Source organism: Plodia interpunctella, chromosome 21 (assembly GCF_027563975.2).
Source record: "Plodia interpunctella isolate USDA-ARS_2022_Savannah chromosome 21, ilPloInte3.2, whole genome shotgun sequence".
Lineage (NCBI taxonomy): Eukaryota > Metazoa > Arthropoda > Insecta > Lepidoptera > Pyralidae > Plodia > Plodia interpunctella.
Window position 1 is genome coordinate 2,198,298 of NC_071314.1, and position 18,151 is coordinate 2,216,448.

The window sequence follows — 18,151 nt, forward strand, 5'->3', positions numbered from 1 at the left end:
AGTGGAACAAAAAATTTTCAATACAAAATTGTTGCCATACTTTAGCATTTAATGTCAAAAATGTGACAGCTACGAAGAAACTAGCGCCCTCATTTTCTGTCAACTCTTTACAGTCAAGCTATACTCCAGATTGTCTTGCAGACGCGTGCAGTGCAAAGTGCGTAGTTCCTAAAACAAGGTAGACACTCTATGGTATTTATGTTATGACAGCTAACGTCAATTCAATCAAATATAAGTTAGTTTGTCATTGTCATGTCAGTTTTGCAGTCAGATCAGGGCGAAAATTGGAAAATAAAACAGTATAGAATCATCGGCATTTTTTGGTTTTAAGGTCGTGAAATCGTGCCTATCTATTTACCGCGTCATATAATTTATTCGGCCTTCAAGTGGTGCCGGTTAATTTAATAATTTTATAACCTAAAACTTCGAAGATGCAAGTTGTTACTCAGGTGTATCTTTTTCGAAGTCCTTATACAATTTGTTATATCAATGAAGAAGTTGTAGTCTTAGCAAACGAAGAACTGTATAAGGTGTTAAGCTTAAATCATATAACCTACCCAGATAAAGAAAATGAAGTCTCCAGTGATATTGTAAGGAAAAGGTTGAGATTGGTGGTTGGAGCATATTTCCTGGGTCCTTTCTTGAAAGAATGCTCCAATTCTGAAGCTTATCGGCACAATGTGATAGACCGCTTCAAGAAAGTGAGTGGACATGACAGTGGGACTGTTTTCTTGAAATTAATATTGGAGCCTCCAGATCAGGAAATTATAGATTATGCTTGGTTAGTATTTATAGATTACTTTTCGTGTGGTTCTGTCCTAGAATAGGTTAGAACCACTCCTTATCTTTCCATGGATGTTGTAAGAGACGACTAAGGGATACATGGCCTAGGTAGCTGATGGGCAATGTTAGTATTCCCAAAGGAGGGTTGATGCCAGGCAGACGGCCAGTTGTAAAATCACAACTAAATCTACAAATTTTAAGATTATTTTTACACTAACTCTGGGCGTTGAGGCTTCACAGATTCAAAGGCAATCTAATTTCTTTACTATTTACAATAATAGATACTGCATTTGCTCGGTATTTTTTATATTTACACTTCATTACTTGAGATTAGGATGTATGGTGTCAAGTGGTGCTCATATATACATTATCATATCTGATGCAAAAATAATCTGTCATTTCAAAAGTATCTGCATTGAATCATAATGTTTTTCCAAAATTTTTCATGAACCCCTATCAGGATTGAATGTCCATGATGACAGTATCAGGATGAATTGTCTAACAGAAACTTCTTCAAGAACACCAATTATAGTTTTTGTGTGTATTTTTGTAATTAAATAAGATATTTCTTTTTGGCAGGAATGAAAAGATGCTTAAGCTTGTGTGGACTAGAGTAGAAATTGAGAATGCATTTTCATGGCTCTCAACACTTGGAGGAGCATATTCCGCTTTAGGCGACTATTTTGAGCATTGTGTAAGTAAATATCATGATTATTTAAAAAAAATATGTTTAACAAAGAATATTTTGATCAACTAAAATTATGATTAAGTTAATTTGATTTTTTCCAGGCTGAGGAAGCAGGCAGAATATCAGTTAGGCAGTTCAGACTTTCAAAGATGCTAGGAGATGATGGTTTGGCTGCTCGGAGCAGACTCTATTCCGCCTTGTCATATTCCCAAAAAGGTGACCTGAAGATATCCCGCAGGATTGTCAGGAATGTTGCAGAATTTGCTCAAGCAACAAAGGACAAGCGTTTGATGCGCATGTGTCAGGGAGTCTGGGCCAAATTGAAGTATTTACGGACACTGCAGAAAAATGCTAAGTTGGAAAGCAGGGAGCAAGGCAATGGCAATATGATTAATGGTATCAATTGAAACATAACTTTGTTAAATTAGCTTCATCTTGTTAAATATGTAACTATAATGGTATTTATGAAATTATTATGATAATGTGAGACAAATAAATATACTAGTGTCTCTGCTATAATCCAAATTATTTTCAATTAGACAAGATGTAGCCAAATGTCAGGCAAAAATCTGTGAACTATTTTTGTAGTTAAATCTTTATCATGATTATTTTCAAGATAGACATAGGTTTCAAACACGGAAAAATACGTGTAGAGTTGATTATTCTGTGGTTTCAAACATGTAATTACTGTAATGTGATTGTTATAAGTTTTTGTTGGTGCTGTGAATGAATAAACATACCTGTTTTGTTATTGATTTTTTTTTTAATTACCTATATTACATTTTATTAGAGATTAATATAAAAGCATAAACTACCAATTACCTAATTCCTGATGTGATTCATGTATGTATTGTTTCCGAGAATGTCATTAAATAAAACACAAACATGCAAAAATATAATATATTTAGTTAATTTACAATACAGACACAATCACTATGCCACAAGACAGTGCAAATTTTACTTAGCGACGACTTCTTCAATTCAATAAAAAAAGATCCAATTAAAATGCATTATTTTAAGACTCCAGCGGAAATTTTTGTAACTTTGGGTCATAATTTCTGAAGCAAAATTATGGCTGAGAGCAAAAAATATTAGAACAACTTCTACCATAAAATATTTTAAAATCTACACCACAAAATTGGCAAGTCTTGGTTACTTATGTGGGTAACTATAATGAACACATTTGGATGTATGTAGGTTTTTAAGCCACCAAAGAAGTATTATTGAGCCATATGCTCATTTATTGACCTATTCATCTTTATTTTACCCATAGATTTATTATATGTAGGTATTAAATAAATATGATTTTGCTCATCTGTTCTTTGGAGGCCTATGACATATGACTAAAAACTTTATACAAGCACCAGGTTTCTTTAAAACCTCCATAAGCAGTGAAAAGTAAAACTTGAAAGAAAAAAAAATTGACAGTGTGCTTATAAAAAACAATATTATTATAGAATTTAATCTATGATATATAATAAATACATAATTAACGCTTAATTCGGTATAATTATTGCATAGCTCAGTCATTTTAAAGCAATACTGATGTTCCATTTTCATACAGAAACTCTACATATAAATATGTATGTGAGGGATATAATTAGTATGCATATTGCTATCTTTTTCAATCGATACGAAAATAAAAGGGTACGCAATATTTCGTAGCCTCTCGCGACATATGTGGGCTCAGCATAAAAAAGCCTGTATGAAAAGGAACTAAATACAAAATGGCGGCATTATTCCCGGGAGCAGAAGGGACACGCCAGCGTTCCCATGGGATCCCACGCCGGGAGCACCTTCGGCTCTTGTTTGAACACGTCCAGTACTTCTGCCGGCACGAATCTCTTATCGACCACCACCTGGTTAAATAAATACGTGTCAAAAGGCAAAGCAGAAATTAAACAGATCACGGTCAATTTCACGTTAAAAAAATGTTGGCACTGACTGGTTTCATATTGTATGTGCGTTTCTACTAACCAACATAACCTAACCGCCTTTATAGTTATATGTAGGCGTGGGAGAGGATTCCTTAGCTTAGATCTATTATTCCATTGATGCACAAGTCGATATTTACTTTTGCCAAAAAAATTAATTTGGTCAAATAAATACTAGCAGTATTAGTATTAGTCTCTTTCTTTATTTTACTGCTTTCTTTGTATGTGTTGTCTTCGTGCAATAAAGAGTTTACAAACAAACTAGGTACCTCAAACACAAACTCCCTGAACCAAGGCTCGGTGATCATGAGGTATCCCTTGTCGTACTCCTTGTCGCTGTAGGAGTTCTCGACGCGGAACTTCTGGGGCTTGCCTTGCTCCTGAAAATTATATTTATTTTTTGTTGTTACATTGAATATTTTCGACTAGTTTCAGCTTTATAATATACTATTTGCGCCCCGGGGCAATACAAAAGCCGAAACGAGGTCACGCAACAAACATACAAATTGGACTTCCCATACAAATCTAATACCAAAACAATATTAATATAATATATCCTGTTATTTGACCCCCGTGCAAGCAATACTGTATTACATTACGGCCCACGTTAATGTTTGGGACGCGCGAGTGGCTAAGACGGTATTTAAAAAAAATTCACTCTCAATTGCGATTTTATTTTGGTCGTATATATTTTTAAGTGGGTCAAAATTTTGGAAAATATGTTTTAACAGAAACCTTGATAAACACTGCCTTAATCCATATCATTCAAATATTCACGCTTTGAATATTATTTCGGTATTGCGTTAGTTTATTTTAACGTATGGGTGTCATGAACGGCTGAACGGCGTAGGCGCAGAGGGAGACCGCGAAAGAGATGGCGGGACGATACTGATGGGTTCCTGCTGTTCCAGGCTGCCCTTGAAAAAAATTGTGGATAAAGGAAGGAGAGGCTTTTATCCAGCAGTGGGATACAAACAGGCATTTTGACGTGACAACGTCTTAAATTAGGTTGCGGCTGGGAGTCACTTATGAAAAAGTGTAATGCCCGGTAACGTTACGATGAGTCACCGAACGAGAGAGAGGCCCGCCGAATGCCTTGCGTCTCTCTCCCACTCAACTATGATCGGTCTGCCGCGCGCGTAAAAAGACGTTGTCACGTAAAATCTTCGCCCGTAAAACCGACTTTACAGGCAACCATTTTTTTTTGTTTTGTATATGTTTGTGACTCCACCGGTCCGGTATTTTCAGCTAGTTATTCCGTATGGTGCTAAAATGACTCACATCAGTCCCTACGGCAGTGAACACCATGGCATGAGTCATGCAGGAGTCTCCGTACATGAGTCTGTCAGCTTTCTGCAGCCCGATCTGTACCTCTGTGTTGAACACCAGACGGTAATCGTGTCTGCAAAAATATTAATAAAGATTGTGTTAGCATGTACCCAGGTGCGTTTATGGTTGTGAAGCTTTGAAGCCTAGAGTTGTACTTTTGTCTATTGAAAATGTACAGTTCTCGAATTAAAGATTCGCAAGTTTACACAGTTCTCGAAACAACGATTTATATTATTTACATAATTATTACAAAATAAAGTCCCCTGTCGCGTCTGTCTGTACGCGATAAACTCCTAAACTGCTGCACGGATTTTCATGCATTTTTTACAAATAGGGTAACTCCTGAGGAAGGTTTATGTGTATACAATTTTATATTTGTACACGAGCGAAGCGAAGGCGCGGGCTGCTATCTACAAAACATTAACTTACATATCCAGGTTACAGAGTGGACCTGACAACACAAATAATAGCAACGTACTTGTGTACGTTGACTGTACATAAAGCAGTATATAACAGGCAATGTATGATGGCGCAGAATTCTACGTGCATATAGCTACAACATAATGTCATAAATCGAAAACATGAATGTGGTAACTCGTTACTTACGCGTCAAGATCTTCAAGGCCATTCTTGCGTTCAAATCTCTTGGACACTTCGCATCCAAACCACACAGCTTCGCCGCCCTGAATACTGTCCTTCACGACGCTGTAAGATATGTAAAAATATTTTGATGGGCGATTATTATCTTTACGACCATTGAGTTAAGGTTCACCAATAGGCTACTTTTCAACTAGTCAAATTAGATAATTTTTCTAATGTCAAAAACTAAATTTTATATGGAGCTTGTATGACAGTAATATATTGTGACGTCACGAATTTTAGAGTCAAAAATCATTCCTAATATACATATCTGAGACAGAAAACATATTAAATTTCGTAATTAATAAAACTGATCAATTGAAGTGACATTTAATTAAAGTAAATACCTGTATGCATTTTATTTTATATCCAAGTACCCAATTACTTTGCAACCAATGAAATCAGATACGTTTTTATAATGTCCAAAACAAACGTCAGCTGTAGACTTAATATCAACATAAATGTTAATATTAGTTAGGATTAGGTTAATATGAATTACATTTAACGCCATCTATCGCCAGTTAGTCTCACTACTTGCACTCGTATGTACTCACTTCATGAGCGTCTCAATCGGTTGGTTGTTGTATGCGGTGCGCCGACCTCCGACCACATTGCCCAGACACTGCAGGGTGTAGAGGTTACCGAACGGATTCGATTGACGAGGGTCGCTCACTAGACACACCTAAATGACAACTTGAAGATCACTGATCACTTGAACTTGAAGAGACTTATCAATACCAGGGGGGCTACCATCACCTTTTAACGCGATCCGCTTTACGACCTAAACTGATCTGTATCGCGAATTCGTACCATCGACTTAATTTTTTGTATGAATGCGATTCATTTTAGGTTCCTAAACCGAACTGAGTTGCATTGGAATCGTTCTGTAAAAGTTGATGGTAGGCGCGCTGAAGGTGATAGATAACTGCACACTGCACATTACTTTTAAATTTCTTTTGTTTATTAGCGAAAACGAATTAATCCTTTTTCCAAATAATTCTACACTAGATAAAGTATTCCATTACATTACACAATGTTATGCACTGGTGTAGTCATGTGCACAATGTAGTCACACACAGTCTACTATGAAGTTTTTAGTGGCCACCGTTTTCGGTTTAGTGGTACAGTAAATTTATCAATGCAAGTTTCGACTTAAGACAAATTAATGGAAGTCACCACGCACCAAAAGGTATATCCAATCCCGTAATATCCCAATAGTAGTATCACTATATTAATAAATTATCTTGTAAATATGACGAAGTTTCTAATATTCTCTACGTTACACATACAAAATGTGTAACAGACCTTATTGTTGACGTCGAACAGCGGGCGGACGTGTTTCTCGTAGAACTCCTGCGGCGTGAGCGCGCCAAAGTTGTTGTACGCCTTCTCCTTGTTGTAGAACTCGAACGTGAACTTTTGCGGCGGGGTTCCTGCAATGTGTTAGATGAACTAAACCTAGCAGTGGGAAAAAGGGCTGTCAATGATGATGATAATATGAAGCTATAGACAATATTGGAGGCAGTACTCCCAAAACTTTTTGACGATGTTAAGTATATATTGCTATCTCTTTCATCGGAAGCCCGATTTCACTTTTTATTGCGAGGTATAATTGTTATCATCGTATAGTTAGTTATTCCTTGCTATAAGGGCAAGGAATAACTATACCCAACCTCTATAGTTTGGATTATAAAAGGAAGGGATAGCAGTATAAGTACTTACGATCAAAAAGGGGAGTACTATTTTCTTGATGTACATTGTACATGCATCTTAAATAAAACATGTATAGGCTTATAGTGGAGACTTTCTGTCGGTTTGTTTGCAATGCTAAATACTACATACCTAAACACGTAGCCACAATGTTGTATATAATTGCGACCTGCTTGTTGATAGCCGCCTGTATGCATTCGTCTGTAGCCTTCTTGTCCACCATGTCCCGCAGCTCCTTCGCAAATTCGCGCAGCTGTGCCACAGAAATTGTGTATTGTGTATGCAATTCTGACGTTCAAAGTATTAAACAAAAATTTTATATTATAATTTTGTAATTGTAAATCTAAGTATTATATTCACATTGTTTGTTATAAATATCTGTCGCTTATTAATAGGGCATATTACGCAAAGCTCAGCGCAGATGGCACTACTGGTACAACTAAGTTACACGAACATTGCCAATGGAGGCAAAAAGTGCCAATTTTCAATATTGTTGTAGATTTAATAATACCTATGTAATATTTGCACGTAGTAAATGTTTACTGGTTTGGTTTTTGTGTAAATCGTTTCAGTAATATGTTATATTAAGTCTGTCTGTATGTATTTAATATTACACAAAATTTTTATAGATTCCCGGCCAATTAGTTGGTTACCTTGGTTTTGATGATCGCGTTCATGTGCAGACTCTTCTTGGAGCTGAACGACTCGGGGTAGCACTTCTTTGGCATCACGCCGTACTTGTTCACCAGGTTCACGATCATGTCCCATTGCCCACCATCGTTTATGGGGTCCTGGTACAACGTATATTTACTATTAGCTTCCTTGTGACCGTTTTTACCATTACCTTATGTAGGTCCACACAGTCACCGAACCCAGACACATGCCATCGCGAATGCGTAAATATTGCGTAGTTTGTATGAGTGCTTTTATTTACCGCAACGGAAAATCATCAATGTATGACGACTCCGCCAAAGTTTGGCGAACTGTTCGGCGATATTGTGGAGCCGGCATTTGAATATAACCATTGCCGTGAATATCATACGACGCGACTAAAGGAGACATAGGCCAGGCAGCTGATAGACAACAATAGCATTTCCAATGAGGATTGAAAGCAGGCAGCCAGTTGTAAAATCAAAACTTAAGTTATTTTTTACGCCGAGCCGTGTACGCACCCGAGGCAAATGACGACGAGCTGTTACAGTATGTACAGGACCTGGTATATGCAATGCCTTATCAGTGGTTACGATAAAAATGAGCCAATATGAGACAATGCAAATATATGACAGTTGATAATGATACTGCAATGATAGTTACTTATTATCAGGCACTATTTATATTTTAAATATAGAATATGATAATTTTCTGTGAATCAATAGGAGATAGAAACAATATGAAACAAATCAAAAAGTTTTGTTAATAAAATAAAAAATAAGATATATATTTTTTATAAAGGCTCCTTTCTTGAATTGGTTAAAATTATCGACTCAGGCCAGCTGGAGGTCGCGAACTTAAAAACATTTTTTTTTATTGCCTAAAATACTCGCCTTGAGCAGAAAGTTGACGAGCCTGCCTTCGAGGTCCTCCCCAGCCTTAGCGGTCTCCACGATGCTGTTCAGCCAGTAGTGGGAGCGCTCTATTTTGTCCCAGAAGAACAGGTAGCTGAAAATTGTGTATGGTGTAATGAAACTTTAATCTACAAATTATTCATAAACAATGAACAAAAATAAGAACTAGGGAAAAAATTATATTAAATATTTTTGAATTGAATAGAAAACTTCTTTAGTGGCGTTGTGCACTTTTTGTGATAGATAGAAAATGTTAAACTCGCGTCAGGACACGTAGCCCTGATCGAAAATTCGTAAGACGTCAAAAATGCACAACGTTAATATTATTCAAGTTTTCACTTCTGCCGGCACTCGCGCGGAGTGCTACTAGATTTTTTTTACCCCACATAAGACCTTAATACGTCCAATAACAAGGCAACTGCTGTTGCTGCTTATTGGTTTAAATTATTATAATTTATGAAGTGTTATGGCTTGAAGAATAATAAAACAAATATGTTCTTCAGTTCAACAAACCTCTGAGAAAACTCAAACTCCTCAATGGCATACTTCTTCATGAACGGCAGACGCATGACGTTGAGGGCTGCGAACAGCCAGCACCTGCCAGAGTTCTCCTGATTCGTCACCGGCTTCCCCTCCATTTCCACCTGCACAATATTGCTATGTTTTTAGATTTACAATTGATAATATTCAAGAATTTCTTTGTGGCACAGCAATTTTCAAGCACAGGCAAATTTCACACAATTATTATGTAAAAAGACAAGTAATACCTTGATGTTATAGACATGCAAGGCACCATCTGTCTTCTTTCTACTGATAGCCACTTCGAAGGGGTCAAACCTGGTGCAAACATTTTGAGCCAGCTCATTTTTCGGGTCTGAGTAGTACTCATTTCTGAGCTTGCCCAAAAGGTCTATTGTCAGCGGTTCTGAAAAAAAAATATGATTGGATAGGATTTTGATAACATTTCATATATTTGAGGGCTTAAAATTAAATTACCTAGGTGGGGAAATTACTTAGTAGAATATTTAAATTAGTGGGTAAAATTTTTAAATTAATAAATACCTAATGTAGATTACAATTATTTTCTTACTTTACACAAGTACAACTTACTGTACAAGGAGTGCGGCTTGTATTAGTTGATACATACAGCTATTGAAATTTTTTATTATTTGTGAGAAAAATAAAATATCTACAATAGCCACTTCTCAATAATAATATTATAAAACTGGTACTTAAGTAAATATATATAAGATACAGATTAAGTACATATATGACAGTTAATAAATAAGAACTTTTATTGAATACAAACCGGCCATAAATGGTTTTGACTGGTCTCCATTACATAAGTTATACAGTTTGAATGAATTACGCAAAAATTACTTTAAAATGTGTTTTAAGCAATTACTTTGTCATACAAATCGGACTCACGTTTAGAACGAGCCACATCAATAACTATATTTTTTTTCAAATTTAGTAACAGAATCTTTACACCAGGAGATGAGATTATCTTATGCATTTCATGGTGATGCTGTGAACATAAATTTCGTCACAAAATAACACAAAATTTTGCTAAGAATCTCAACTGATCACTGTTTTTGATTGACAGATTATTTTCTTTATTTTTGTAAAGTTTGTGCCAGCCAGCAATGGCCAGTAACAACTTGAACAACATAGTACACATATCGAAGGGGCCGTATCTTATAATGGGTAGGTACCTACGTAATTTAAAATAACTATTGATAACAATTGAAAACTGTTTACACTTTACATCTGGTACCATGATAGTGCAGTTATTGATTAGTGAAATTGTTAGTACAGGGCATTTCATCATTATTTGATTAACACTTTTGACCTTATAATCGATATCTATATTTAATCATTTGTGGTGAAATGAAACGAAAAATTTAAAAGAGTTGAGGTTATGTCTCAATTAAAATATAAAGTTTCTTACGTGATGTCATAGCTGCGGAAGATACTTTTAGTAACTTGGACGTCCCACAATTATACAATACTTTGCAAATAATTTTATTTATAAGCATTTATTGTTTAAATAACTTTATAATGGGAATTATCAAACACAAACAAACCAACCCAACATCGCAAACGTCAAGTGGCAGCTGTGGCAGTGGCTAGGTGTGTGATCGAGTGAGAATGATATTTCAAACTATCTCATTCGCACTTATTCAAGAACCATTTTACCAAAGTTCATTCCTCGGTCATTGACCTAGTACAACAGCTGACTTGATTGAACGAATGTGGTGATTTAACCACCGGGGTTGTGAACTTTGTTGTGAACTACGAGACGCGTACCTACAACATAGCTAGTAACTGGCGAAGCTAGATACGATGAATAATAAACAGTAAGTTCAGACAAATAAATGCTGTGTAAATAAACATGTTGTCTAAATTTTTTGTAGGCAGAAGCAGAAGTGAGAAGAATTTTTTTAATGATGGCAAGGGTACTTACTTTATGTGGCAACATTTAAAATCGCGCGAGGTTTGACTTTTGGACGAAAATATTTTTATAAACTTATTATTTATTATTTTATGTTGATGATCATGAACGAATCTACGGTACTTAATCCACATCACAAACGTTTTTATTTATTTATTTATAAGTATCAACGTGGTTTTGGTAGATTTGGATTCATAAAATTCTGTCTGAATAACAAAATCAATACTTTCGACAGATATCGTCTGAAAGGCAGTCAGGAGTGTTCATTCTACGAAATTCTCTACGATTGATTTAAAAATTGTAACATTACCATTAGTATAGTAAAGAGTACACACAATAAATACTTACAATAAGAAATTAATGTGAAAATGTCGTTAAAAGCGTATGAAGATGCGTGTATAAGAGCGGAGTTATTTGGTCAGCCAAAGCCAAATAAGGAAGAGTTTTTGGAAAAACATAAACATTTAGACGTAGTTGAATTTGAGGAAGTGGAAATAAAAGCAGCGGAGGTGCGTGGTGCATTGAAATTAGTATTTAATTTTTATTACCCGTACTATTTGAAGGCATTTCAAAAATCTTGCTTTAAACCACCTGACCAACAATTTGTTGCTAAAATGATGTATCTGTTTTGGTAATTGCTCATAAATATAATATAGGCGTTTGTCACATGATTATCCTAGAAGAAGCAAGAAGTCCACTGTTCCACATAATAATGTATCTCTTCAGTAGACTTCTATGTTTGTCTAGCAAATATTTAGCAATAATTTTTATATTACCTATTTGTTGTTACATATTAGATTTAATATATATATAATATAAATATATGTATGTAGCAATAAACAATAAATAAATATAATAGGATAAATCACACAGATTGAGCTAGCCCCAAAGTAAGTTCTAGACTTGTGTTATAGGATTCTAACTCAACGATACTATATTTTATAACAAATACATATATATAGATAAACATCCAAGACCCGGGCCAATCAGAAAAAGATCATTTTCCATCATGACCCGACCGGGGATTGAACCCGGGACCTCTCTGTTCAGTGGCAAGAACTTTACCACTGCGCCACCGAGGTCGTCAAATATGTATTATAATAATATCAAATAAGTATATATTATAGTAATAAATATGTATTATATCAAAATCTATTCAGCATCTTGCAGGACCCCTGATAAATCCTGAGCGGGTTTTGAGTATTGGTATATATACTGTAAATAATCTATGAATGTTGTTTTTTTTGTATCAATAATTGGATTAGAACTTATTGTTGCAGAATACGGCGATGTTAGATGAGGGTTTAAAAGATGCTAGAGGAGGATTAGCTGAGCTAAACACTATATTGGGTTCTACCCAAACAAAATTAAACAAATTGAAGGTACGCACCACCGCACATAACTTACAAAATCTGTACATACATTTCAAATTTGGCACGTTTCGCTCTATAGTTAGAGCACCTAGAAATGATACCTATTATCTGGAAAACATGGGAAGTGCGCCCTTGCCTTATGTTCGCATATTATCTGGCATGGGCATTAGGCACTATATTAGAACAATGAGATATCTAAGCTTTTTTTTGTATTTAATATCTAGTTCCATCGCGACGTTCGCACAGTAAACAGACAATTAAAAGAGGACAATAGTTACCTATACACTTATAATTTATAAATAGCTTACAGATTATACCATACCATTTTCAGGGAGTCTGTGGCAGTCTTACAAACTTCTTCCGTGTTAAATTAACGGCGAAAGACAACCTGTCATATTCTACTGAACCTAGTTACATTGGTCAAACAAATTACGACAAAGACTACATACCACCAAAGACTCCCAAGTCTTCAATAAACCAAGGTCTCGGACCGAACGACAATGAGATGTCATTGCGTGCGAAACAAAATGGCGGTGCGGGCAGTTCACGACAAGATGGCGGAATCAATGCGGCGTTGAAAGATTTAGAAGAAATGGAAATAAGCGAGAATACATCGATGGTAAGCAAAGCTGCATTGAATGATATAGGGAAGCAGGTGACGTCACAGATGAGCAAGCTAGACCAAATGATATGCCAAGCTGATAGGGCTCAAGCAGCTTTGCATTCGCAAAATAAGCAAATGAGATCTTTCCTCAAATAATGTAGGTATCTCGTCTAATTGGTTTGCTCAATAAACATGTTATTGTTAATGGCTGTGCTGTATATTTTCAAACTAGAAGTTGTAGCTTTGTATTTGTGGTCTGTGAAATAATTTGATATTTCTATTTGCACATGTCTAGAAATGATCAATAAAACGAGTACCGTGTCCAAATGGGCTTTGCTCCACTGGTTGCACAAATGGTAAAAAAATTGTGCAAATATCTGTCGGCAAGGCAAACTCAAACAAACATACTTACATTGCGTACGTAGTTTATTATGAGTTCATTTATTCGCCGCAAGGAAAATACCAGCAATGAAGTCCAGCAGTCAAAATTATTTATTTAACAGCAATAAAACAGACTTCAATCTACACTGAACCTGTCATTTGGCAAATGGTTTGCCGATAGTACTATAATTATGCTTAATGAAAAGGTATGCCAATTATGTCCAAATAATATTATGTCAAAAAATATATGCCTAACTCGTTATGCTAAATTAAATTAGGATAAAAAATTTATGCAAAAAAGGATCCCTAATTATGTCACACTTACTGCTTAAAATCAGTACTTGTAAGAGCCATGTCCCATTGCTCAGTTGTGCTTCATTGCGACGACGCAGCACGTTATGGCTCCTGTTTTCTGTAGGTTTTGACGTGCGTTAACGTACGTCTAATCTACATAAAATTTCTGCGTTGTTCTGCGTTGTTTGTCGACGGACGTCAAAACGACGGAGCGCGACTGAGCAATGGGGCATGGTTCTATATCGTCTAGACAGCGTTAGTAATTGAATCTTTGAGATTATCTGGTGCTTTGTCAAAAGTTAGTCTTAATAAACAATGTATACTTAATTATGTTAGATTTGACAATAATTAACCGATTATGTATGCAAGATCTAATCTAAGTCTTCTTCTTTGGTCATTGGTGTAAGATTTTATTTAAGTAGCCTAAAAGCATCTGACCTGACTGTTACAACCTACCTAATTTAATAATAATTAAGTACCTGTACTTATTTTTTCCCATAAAAAATTCTGAAGATGCCATTAACCAACTTCATCTGTAATAGGGCATGTTACGCTAAGCTCAGCGCAGATGGCGCTACTGGTACAACTAAGGTGCACAAACATTGCCAATGGAGGCAAAAAGCGCCAATTTTTAATATTGTTGCAGATTTACGACCAAAAATACCTTCTACGCAATCGTGGTGCGAGTTTAAAGGAAAAAGGAAGGATTTAATGGATTATCCGATTTTTCCCAATATTTCGGCATCCGAATATGCTACAGTGTTGAATATTTTCACAAACGAATGCTTACATAATGAAAAGATTAATAAAGTACTCTAAAATAAACGTTTTAATCGATATAGCAAAAGGCGGCAAAGCTTTTGTGTAGTACCTAACATACAGTGCTGTATTCCGGCGGGATAATTGCAGTAATGCTCCCTATTCTTCCGGTCTTTTTCTTAAGGAATGATGACATTACAAAAAGTAAGTATTGTTTCGGTGACGTTGTATTGGTCCTTACAAATTTAGTCGAGTCGACACGCCAAGAAGAAGAAGTTAAATGTTTTGTCTCGTTTTGTCAACGTCAAATATCTAAATTAGATTTTAAGTCTTCGTTATAATATAAGAAAACTAATCTTTATCTTGTTGTTTAATATCTACTGTTACAAGTTACTTGCATTCTCGATAAGGCGTTATTTATAAAAAATGAAAACACAATACTCATACTTTAAATACAAAATGTTAGATAGAATATTATAAGTACAATTATGTATGTACAAGATTTATTTGGAATGAATAAAATTGTGATTTAATCGCCTGAATATTTTTCTTCTTCAAATTGAATTGTACTTATTTTACTTCCTATTAAAATACAATCATGTTCATCGCACGATTAAGAAATCCCTCCTACTATAGATTCCTACAGGCAGACATTGAAAAACCCAAGATAGTTCCAAAAATAGGAAGTAGGAATTAGTAAGTATATAGACACATCAAAAGTACGTAAACTAAAAAGTTCTTCCGTCAACTAATAAATACTAAAGAACAGACAAAAGATTAGAATTTTCCTTACACCAGATCAGCGCCTAGATGTGACTTGACATTGTTCGGTCACGCCTAACCACGGCCAGAGAAAAAATAAACCATTCCACCGTGAAATCTATCAGTATAAGACTGTGATTTCTGTTGCATAACACCATTGAAGAGCAGAACATCAGTCGAGATGTTACTAACTTTAGTCATTATACATCTATTTGGTTTAGTTACGTCCAATCCGTTTCACAAATACCCTTACGTATTTCTACTAGACGTTGGGAATGAAGAACTACAAAAGACAGATTCGGAGCAAATTCGTTTGTCTATACCTGGTGGATCTCTAGCTTTAAGGTATCCAGCTATTGACAATGGTGACACCATTGTGCATGTCAGAGTAAGTGGAATAGATTTCGGTACAGATCTAAAAGTTAATATTGTCGACGGAGGCCCTGGGTCTAAATACGTTGTCGTTGTTTTTATGGGCAATCCAAAAGTTGCTTATGATGCAGTATTAACTATACAAACAGTGAATGAAGAGAATCTAGGTTCAAATGCACAGGACAAAGATTCATTTAATAATATTGATGACACCAAAGAAGTTTCTGAAGAAGATGCCAATAATAGTGCAGAAGAATCAGATGATCAGCAAGACGCAACAAACTTTGACAGTAAAGCGGAATTGACCCAAGCAAGTTCTCATAATTATAACTATGCCAATAATGAAATTCAAGTCAGCGATGATTATAAAAATAAGGCGGCAAAGGAAAACACTGAAAATGATTTCGAAAACGATGACAATGAATATCAAAATTCAAAAATATCAAACCAGAATAATGATGTAACAGATTATGATGAGGATAGCGATGATGCCAACGTCGAAAGTGATCATAAGGAAAACACTAATATCCAAGAAGTATTTGATTCAAAAAATGCTTATGTTTCCAATGAATACGATAATAGAGATCAAACTGCTGGAGTAGTAGATAACTTGTATTATGATAGGCTGAATTTTATAAGACCCTACTTATACAACGGTGTTGGAATACATCCAGATCAAGTGAAATATGAATCTGGAAACAATATAAAGCCAGATGAATACGTAGAAGGTGATCAAGGGTATGAGAACGCTGATGTACATGAAGCCAGTAAGGATAATAACAATAATTACTACGATTCAGACGATAGTTCGTCTGTTGAGTCATAAAGATTGTCAAATAATACATTTAAGTATGTAAAATATCGTTATAATAATTATAGTGATCTAGGTTTGTCTAGTTTCGTACTTAAACCTAAGTTTACCAGGATCTTACAGTTTTATTTACTTATACTTACGTCTGATGATTATTTAGAGAAAAAAACCTTTAATTAATATCATCTATACCAATAGTTAAATTATAAATGCTAATTTGATTAATATTGAATTTTATTACTCAATATGCGTTTTTGTATGATTAATTGGTTTCCTTTGATAATAAAGGCAGTCTGGTTTCATTCCCTAGACAGCAAGCAACAAGTAAGTACTATATGAATCACTATTATCTTAGAAATTCATATGAGAATGCGAATGTGAACTGTAATCAAATAAATGGAGACCTAGACACTATATACAGATAAGCACATTAGGCACTTCAAATAATGTAATATAGGTTAATTACACAGGCAAAAACGAGAAAATTAAATTAATAATACTTATCATATTTTAAATAAGATGATGTTTATCTTTATAGAGATGTGATGAGATGTCGATCCCCGACAATTTTGTTAAATATAACTAAATAAATTTACTACTATAATTATTACTATTAGAATTTAGACTTAATTTTTGTTTAATTTTATTTTTATAAATGTATGTAGACATGAAACTTATATATTAGATATTTACATGATAAAAAGTACCAGGATGCTTACTTACTTCAAATGAAATGTCTTCTAGCAGATATGTAATTTCTGGTAGCCCAGAAACAAAAGCCAAGATGGCCTGATATTGGTAACTTTTTGCCCTAGTAGATTTTATATAGGTTAGTATTTTTGTGTAAGTTTACATACATCCATAAAGCCTTGTGCGTTAAATGATGTTCTAGTTCTGTCCCAATTACCAAATATGGTTTTTTTAAAAGAAAATTGACATAAATTGCCATGTGTAGGCGTACACGAGTCGAAAAGACGCGCCAGGGGCTCGTGCCACAGATTCAGCTCCACGTGGAGGCATTCAAGACGACTTCAGGCAATTTCGTCGGCGCTGTCCCAAGGATGCCGCCATATTTCTTTAGTCTGTGGATATGGCCGCCATTGAAGTTTATTATTCCGTGGCCGCCATTATAACCGCTGGATACCTGCAATTTCATTAATGACTGATTTATTTTAGAATACACGTGCTTCGTGATTTCTAATGTTAGTAGGTATTGTGTAATAAATATGTAAGTAAACTAAATTTCATATGAATGAAATATTCTGCCTAGGCATCAAACGTTAAATAATCATTAACAATAAAAGTAGGTACAATTTGAGTGGAAAACGTATGAAATATTTTTTAAGGATGATCTTAGGCAGTTGCTTTCTATAACTTAAAGCTTATAGGTAAATTAACTTAAGTATATGTTCATGCTCACATCCACACTCATCAGTAACTGGGTGCAATTAATCATATGTATCTCGGTGCAACAAGAAATTCTGGGTGGGTTGCATAGTTAACTTTAACGTGCGAAATAATCGCAAAGTACCTACGCCATATCATCTAACGTCAGCGGCGCGCAGTTTAAAATCAATGTTAAATTTGACGGTGCAACTCACCCATAATCATAGTGCGAATTTAGCGGTCGTTTTTTATTTTTAAAGTTAAAAATGACGTATTTTCTGGCCTGCTTTATTCCATATTCGAATT

At 35.1% G+C, this 18,151-nt stretch overlaps 3 protein-coding genes across 6 annotated transcripts; 2 read left to right on the forward strand and 1 right to left on the reverse strand.

Annotated features, from left to right (window-relative positions):
• The first annotated feature begins 227 nt into the window (after positions 1–227).
• LOC128679195 (uncharacterized protein) lies at positions 228–2,222 on the forward strand. Its single transcript, XM_053761261.2, has 3 exons — positions 228–781; positions 1,363–1,477; positions 1,573–2,222. The coding sequence occupies exons 1-3, from the start codon at positions 432–434 to the stop codon at positions 1,876–1,878; spliced, it is 771 nt and encodes a 256-aa protein (XP_053617236.1). The 5' UTR covers positions 228–431; the 3' UTR covers positions 1,879–2,222.
• A 135-nt stretch (positions 2,223–2,357) lies between these two features.
• Positions 2,358–10,786, reverse strand: LOC128679193 (uncharacterized protein). 3 transcript variants are annotated; one of them, XM_053761258.1, is made up of 12 exons: positions 10,600–10,786; positions 9,416–9,573; positions 9,162–9,292; positions 8,628–8,742; positions 7,737–7,874; positions 7,216–7,336; positions 6,679–6,806; positions 5,928–6,055; positions 5,341–5,439; positions 4,687–4,807; positions 3,675–3,785; positions 2,358–3,330 (listed from the first exon to the last, which is right to left on the reverse strand). In XM_053761258.1, the coding sequence occupies exons 1-12, from the start codon at positions 10,685–10,687 to the stop codon at positions 3,208–3,210; spliced, it is 1,461 nt and encodes a 486-aa protein (XP_053617233.1). In that variant the 5' UTR covers positions 10,688–10,786; the 3' UTR covers positions 2,358–3,207. The 3 variants fall into 3 exon arrangements, with proteins under 3 accessions (XP_053617233.1, XP_053617234.1, XP_053617235.1); XM_053761259.2 differs by lacking the exon at positions 10,600–10,786 and adding an exon at positions 10,077–10,254; XM_053761260.1 differs by lacking the exon at positions 10,600–10,786 and adding an exon at positions 9,958–10,097.
• Positions 10,787–11,143: 357 nt separating this feature from the next.
• LOC128679196 (uncharacterized protein) lies at positions 11,144–15,073 on the forward strand. Of its 2 annotated transcripts, none has more exons than XM_053761264.1 (4): positions 11,144–11,612; positions 12,384–12,485; positions 12,808–13,095; positions 14,402–15,073. In XM_053761264.1, exons 1-4 carry the CDS (start codon positions 11,472–11,474, stop codon positions 14,465–14,467), a joined length of 597 nt encoding a protein of 198 aa, XP_053617239.1. In that variant the 5' UTR covers positions 11,144–11,471; the 3' UTR covers positions 14,468–15,073. The 2 variants fall into 2 exon arrangements, with proteins under 2 accessions (XP_053617239.1, XP_053617238.1); XM_053761263.2 differs by having other exon boundaries at positions 11,152–11,222; positions 11,339–11,612; positions 12,808–15,073.
• The last annotated feature ends 3,078 nt before the right edge of the window (positions 15,074–18,151 follow it).

Bases quoted from the DNA above. Each gene is read 5' to 3' on its own strand.
- LOC128679195 (XM_053761261.2), top strand. From the start codon at position 432: ATGCAAGTTGTTACTCAGGTGTATCTTTTTCGAAGTCCTTATACAATT. The intron at 782-1,362 runs GTTAGTATTTAT...TCTTTTTGGCAG, and splicing joins GAAATTATAGATTATGCTTG to GAATGAAAAGATGCTTAAGC. The intron at 1,478-1,572 runs GTAAGTAAATAT...GATTTTTTCCAG, and splicing joins GCGACTATTTTGAGCATTGT to GCTGAGGAAGCAGGCAGAAT.
- LOC128679196 (XM_053761263.2), top strand. From the start codon at position 11,472: ATGTCGTTAAAAGCGTATGAAGATGCGTGTATAAGAGCGGAGTTATTT. The intron at 11,613-12,383 runs GTGCGTGGTGCA...TTATTGTTGCAG, and splicing joins TGGAAATAAAAGCAGCGGAG to AATACGGCGATGTTAGATGA. The intron at 12,486-12,807 runs GTACGCACCACC...TACCATTTTCAG, and splicing joins CAAAATTAAACAAATTGAAG to GGAGTCTGTGGCAGTCTTAC.
- LOC128679193 (XM_053761258.1), bottom strand. From the start codon at position 10,687: ATGCTTATAAATAAAATTATTTGCAAAGTATTGTATAATTGTGGGACG. The intron at 8,743-9,161 runs GTTTGTTGAACT...CACAATTTTCAG, and splicing joins GAGTTTGAGTTTTCTCAGAG to CTACCTGTTCTTCTGGGACA. The intron at 4,808-5,340 runs GTAAGTAACGAG...ATATTTTTGCAG, and splicing joins GGCCTTGAAGATCTTGACGC to ACACGATTACCGTCTGGTGT.